The sequence below is a fragment of the Solanum lycopersicum genome, chromosome 9 (genome assembly GCF_036512215.1).
Source record: "Solanum lycopersicum chromosome 9, SLM_r2.1".
Lineage (NCBI taxonomy): Eukaryota > Viridiplantae > Streptophyta > Magnoliopsida > Solanales > Solanaceae > Solanum > Solanum lycopersicum.
This window is the reverse complement of record NC_090808.1, coordinates 5,185,081-5,191,602: the sequence shown is the minus strand read 5'-3', so window position 1 is coordinate 5,191,602 and position 6,522 is coordinate 5,185,081. Positions and strand designations below refer to the sequence as shown.

Genomic DNA, 6,522 nt, shown 5'->3' with positions numbered 1-6,522 from the left:
TTATTGTAATAGTGATTGATCGTAATGACAATGATAGTTGATAATGATGATTGTGATGGACAATAGTTATATATATATTATTGTAATAGTGATTGATCATAATGACATTGGTAGTTGATAATGATAATTGATAATTATGATGGACAATAGTAATAGGTACTAGTGTGGAGACTAATATGATAAGATTCATTGACAATATATATATATATATATATATATATAAAATTGATGTAAATGTTAAATAACGATAACGATAACAATAATATTTGGTGTCGCCAATGCTACAACTAAGGACAATGCGGATAATGCTAGTTAATAATGACGGACAATATATATATATATAAATGTGATAATGCTATTATTTGCATTTTGAACAATTTTAAAGTGACGCAAAGAGATTCTCTTCTCACACTCTTGAAAAGTAGAAAGAATCAATATAACAAAATGACCATTAGCGATATTTAATTCTTAATTGTCATTAAATATGTATTTTTAGCGGCAGTTGTCACTCTTTGTATATGTCCCTAAAGCCTTTAGCGACATTGACTCTAATGACACTTAACTAATGCCGATAAAGACTTTAACACTCTTTATTAATTTCAATATTTAATGCCGTTAAAAGTTATTTTTATTGTAGCGAAAGACAAATTCATATAGTTATGTGACTATAGTTGAGAACTAAAGTTCGATAATCTATTTATATTATGATGAATGAGTAGAAAGTTGGAAGTATATTAGTTTCAAAGCTAATATTTGAGTAATTTTGACTTGGAGATGGAAGTGGTCAACTAGATATTTGAAGATGAGATAGAATAGTTAAAAAGAGCACTCAAAAATTTGGAATGGTTCTAAGATAAAAAGTGGCATCACAAGAAGGGACCAGTACAGTACACAACTCAAGTTAACCAAACAGGGAAGTGACACATGGAAGGCAGCCACTTAATAGTAAGAAAAGTTTATTTCAAGATTCCCAATCTTCAAATCAAAAGTCAAAAGAAAAAAAAACTTAATTCTTTGTCCCATACGTTGAGATAATTCGTTCCTCTCTATTGATTAAGGATTTCAATAGAGTTCGTATTTCAAAACAAGTTCTACTTCGAAAAGTATTCGATCCTTTTTATTACTTTGAGATAATTCGATCCTCTTTATTAATTAAGGATCTCTTTTAAGTTCGTATATCAAAATAAACTCTACTTCGAGAAGCATTCGATCCTTTCTATTGATTAAGAATTTCATTAGAGTTCGTATTTCAAAACAAACTCTACTTCGAAAAGCATACTTTCATAAGAGTCTTCTTTATAACTATGTGCATTCTCATGTTTAAAAGTGTTGGGAAAACACGGACAAACACAAAAATATATATGGTAAATGTAATGAAAATAAAATGGGAAAATAACGACACCAAGAATTTTACGTGGAAACCCTTCTGAATAAGGAAAAAAGCCACGGGCCAGGAGGAGCAACTGATATTACTATAGTAAGGAATTTTACACTGTGTAGTCACGAATACAACACTCAATGTGACTACTACACACTCAAAAGGAACAACACTCTTTCGGTTTCCGTCTTACTAAAATATCGCTCATACTCTATTTTTCTTCACAGACTATTTTCTTATATAGTCTATGGAATACCTCACTTTGCTCTCAAAATGGTTTTTTCTCTCTAACTTGGTGTGTTCTACAAATGAGCAAGAATGCTCTATTTATAGAAGGATAAAACTATACCTATGTCACTAATGACATATGTAAACATAGCAAAGTCAAAAATGGTTGCAAATCTTACCAATTTGCCAACTATCAAATTTTTTCTTTTCAACTCCAATTACTATTCATTTTTAACAATTGCTTGTACCAATTGAATAATTAAAGTTGACTAAAACAATGGGATGGATTCAACAAAAAGTACTCTAGTCTACTAGCAATTTTTTTTAATTTAATTAGTGTGTTTGATTTGATTTAACTTGCATGAGGTAGTAAATATTTTTTTAAAAAATTTTTATGATCTTCTACTAAATTTTTTAATTTGTCTGAAAACTTGAATTTTTTAGTGAAAATTTTAATTTTATCAAAATTTGAGATATGATACAATATTATCATGTGGATAGTTCAAATATTTTTATTGATATACAATTAGAATGCAAACAACATAGGTCTACACCATGGGATCCTTGAGTATAGCTTCTTTCAAATTCTAACCTCACCTTTTTACTTTAAATTAAAGATACCATAAATATGCTATTATTTATATTATTCCCAACCACACAAAATCTGAAGATAATTTAAGATATCAATCATATACTTGAATCAGAATCAGACTGATCACTTAAGTATATATTAAATAATCTTTTCGAACAAATTATGAGGAATCCATACTATATGATTACTTTTATAATTATCATAATATAAAAGAACAACAAGTAGCAAAACAAGGTACTCATTTCTTCTATCATATTGGAATTATCATACAAGAAGAATATAATATCCTATTTGCCAAAATTCTCAAAAAAAAGAAGGAAAAATACTAAATTTTTTCATACATTTCTTGTGCTAAAGATTCTCATGCACCAAAAATTTCTAAAAAAAAATGGCCTAAACTAAAGATTAAGCTAATCTTGAAAAAACAAAACTAAAAAGGAATAATTAAAAAATTAGCTTTCTTTAAAAGAAAAAAGCTGTTAAAAAAATTTCAAATATTAAAACTAAGAACCCTTTTGACCAAAAATACAAAATCAGAAAACTCAAAATTTTCCGATTTTCATTGGCGTTGATCTTTCAAAGTCAGCCGTCTACGAATCATACACTTATTTGGATCGGAGCAAAAAGATACTGAATTCTTGACCCGGACCTTCATCGGGATTAATCAAATGAAAAGACTCCGAATCCGCACCGCCAATAATACACTCATAGTTAGCTCTCATATACAACACTTCTTCAGATTCGGTACCCGAAACCAAACCCGACGGAATTACACCCGCCCCGACTGTCATTGACTGCATCGTCTTCAACATGATTCGGGTCTGTTGGGTCGCCCGTCTCCGAACCGCAAACCCGATTTTTCTCCCATTACAGAACAGAGTCCACATTGGAATTGAATGGAGCGGGCAACGGTTCAGCTCCGAATCCGATGATTCAAGCGCAATTCGGACTAATCCACATCGCATTTCTTGAATTAGGGTTGTTGTTGGAATGGAAAGTTCTAGAAGAAGTGAAGGCTTCGTGTTGAGACGATCGTGTTGTACGCAGAACCATACATGTCCACCGCGACGTTGGCCGAAGATTGTTCCGATTACCATTGTTTTGGAAGAACGCGGCGGAGCTGAGAGTGCAATTGCGGCGCTGGTCGTGGGGTTTGTAGTACTGATTGGGGTTGTTGGGTATGAATCTTCTTCGAACTTCTTATCTTGTTCTGGGTCGTCGAGATCGTCACGCAGAGATGTACTCAGACGTTTTTTGGTGGAGATTGTTAGCGGCGCCGGTGGTGCTGGCGATGTGGGTGTTGAATTGAAACAGGGGAGGAGAAATCGACGGAGAGCATCGACTTTCGGCATTTTTTTGGATCGAAAATTGCAGACAAAATGAAGAAGATGAAGGAGCAAGATTTTTGTTTTTGAATGGGTAATATACAGAGCAGAGCAGAGCAGTATATTTATACTGTATTAAGAAAATAGTTATTATGACTGAAAAAAACAGAGAGAGGGAAAATGGAAAGAGCGGGAACAGATGTAGTAGCCGTTACATTATTTATCAGTTTTCGAAACCAATTAACTCGACTAATTTAAATACGCATCATTTAAAAAGGGTTACATACATAAATGTTCTAAGCTCAAGAGTTTCAAATCGTAGAAATAACTAATAAAAGGAGATTTCATTCCTCGTTTAAATAGATTATATTATTCTTTGTCGTTATAAAATATCAAATACAATGTTTAATCGGGAAAAGCATGAATTAAATGAAAAATATTTGCTCTGTTTTTACTACTATTATAATGTAGGAGTATAGAATAAATAACAGAGAATGACAAAAGACCAGATTTTTATGTGGACAGAGATGGAATTGAAAGGATTCCAGATTGTTAAGAAACATGCAGGTTTTGACCTTTGACCAAAGTACTTTCAATTTATTCGTCTAATTTTATTTTTAAATTAAAAAATTAAAATGATGAAATAATATTTAATTTTGTAAGTTTATGTGTATATAATATGAAGAAAAAAAAAGAATTACAAAGCAAATAAAAGATAGATAAACATATTAACACGAAGGGAGTAATAGTTTTAAGGGTTATTTGATATATATAAACATAAAATAATCTCAAATTAAATAGTATGAAATAAGTATATTTCATAGATAAAATTTTTATTGCATTTAATTACCAATATATGTTATTTCAAATAAATTTCTACTTTCAATCAAATACGATATAAATTTTATCTCATTTTATCCTTTAGTATTAAACGAGGCTCCAAAATTTTAGCAGAACAATAGAGGGCAGGGGTTTTAGATTATATAGGAAGGTGGGCCAGGACAAGACAATAAGCAGATAGAATCGAGAGGTTCATTTAAACTCTTTTCATTACGAAATTATGATATTATTTAATATGTCAAATCTCTTTTAATTTCTTCTTGTATTTAATTTTTTTAGGTGAAATAGAGTCCACTGAGGATAGAACACTAATAAACTTTACTATTTTCTCAAAAAGATAGAAATATTGTATTTCGATAAACCCCTAACTCACATACGTCGAATCTTAGTAAAAGAAAAAGAAAATTAATAAACGAAGCATAACTGTTAATAAGAAAATCATTATAAAGTCTAAAAAAAAATAATAACAACAAAATAGTATGAGAATTAACACAATACACAACAACAAAATAAAATTTTTATAAAACTTTTTAATTTTTTTAATAAAAATTCTGATTTCGTCATTATCTCGAAAGGGTTTGTCTGGTCAAAGGATGCTTAAAGGAAAAGGGAAAATACAGCTGGATTCTAATTAAATTCTACTAGAAATTGTTTCCCTTAAAGGCAGACTCTGCATTTCTATTCTTTTTCAGATGAAAGGAGGAATCTTTACTCTCCCTTTAATAAAAAATAAAATAAAATAAAATCAGAGGTGAAATGCTGAGGTGGTACAAAAAGAGATGTCATCAAATTTCTGATTTTTTAATAATGGATTGGTCTATTGGTCAAATAACTGAATGTGTGTAAAAACCAATGAATCCATGTGTCTGCGGATTTAATTTAATCTCAACTGATATAAATTCTTTAACTCTTAATTGAAGCAATACTTTGGAACCCATAAGGAATTTACTTGTGTGTTGTAGTATTTGGTATTCGAATATTGACTCGAGGCATTTTCTCTATCTCTTCTTATCCTGAAAAAGCAGGGACATCTTACGTTCTTAAATCGATAACCATCTTTCGATAACCTAGCCTCCTCCGTCCCTCGAGACTAACAAGGGATAGTACAAGAATATTCACCTGTTGTTCTTCTATTCGATCGTTTAGGTCTCACTTCAGCTCGATGGTTAGGTCATCATGCCCTTAAAGTCTATACGCGTTAGATAGACTTCTAAAACCATGACATATTTACTTATTTGAACATAATTTCTTTTCACGAAAAGAAGAGAAATGGTTCATTGCATAAAATAAAAAGTTTTTTTACGAGGTACAAATAAATTATTTTTTTTTATTTAATTAAAATCAATCATAAATCAATTTCCTTTCTATTTAGTAATATTGACTACACCCAAATTCTGAGCTTTATGTTACTTTTTCAAAGTGATATGTCAAGTCCAAGGCATCCAAATTGGATTAATTGGGATGACAGTTTCTTTCTTATTTATATATTTTAAGTTTGAGTGTATACATGTAGAACTTACATAGTGAAAAAATTGAATAAGTATATATATTTATTTTATGTGGTATCCTATATGACAATTCACGTCTTATATAGAAAGTGATCGTTAACTTTTATCAATATATAAATTCCACTCTTACAAAAATTAGTTGCATATGTGCTCGTTAACATTGAAAAAATTATATATATATATATATGTGTGTATATATATATATATATTGGAAGTTGTTTGCCTTGAACTTTGGCCAATGCAGCAGAGCATAAAGATGAAATATGTTTTCATTGGTAGGGACTGGAAGGAATGGAATATTCTAATGGAACTTTTTGGTAAGTGGCACATAATTTGTTCGGTTTCAATTTATTTGTCGAACTTTAATTTTGTATCAATAAAATAAATTATTAAATATGTATTTTAAACGAAAAATATATAGAATGTATCAAATGATTTTTCATCTTATGATTTTAAATATATCATATAAAAAAATTAGAAAAAGAAAAATATATAATTTTTTAAATAGACTAAAAATAAGATTTAAAACAATCAAATTGAAACACGGAGATTATATATTTAGTATCTTTGTTAGTAGTATACATTTGGACTGTTTGGTTGAAGTAGAAAAACTTGCTAGTATGCTATTTGGACATGAATATTGTTTGAAAA

The 6,522-nt window shown here is 29.8% G+C and overlaps 1 protein-coding gene across 1 annotated transcript; it reads right to left on the bottom strand.

The window, feature by feature from the left end:
- Nucleotides 1-1,194: 1,194 nt before the first annotated feature.
- On the bottom strand, nucleotides 1,195-3,920 carry LOC101250332 (protein MIZU-KUSSEI 1). Its single transcript, XM_004246812.5, has one exon. It carries the CDS (start codon nucleotides 3,548-3,550, stop codon nucleotides 2,804-2,806), a length of 747 nt encoding a protein of 248 aa, XP_004246860.1. The 5' UTR covers nucleotides 3,551-3,920; the 3' UTR covers nucleotides 1,195-2,803.
- Nucleotides 3,921-6,522: the final 2,602 nt, after the last annotated feature.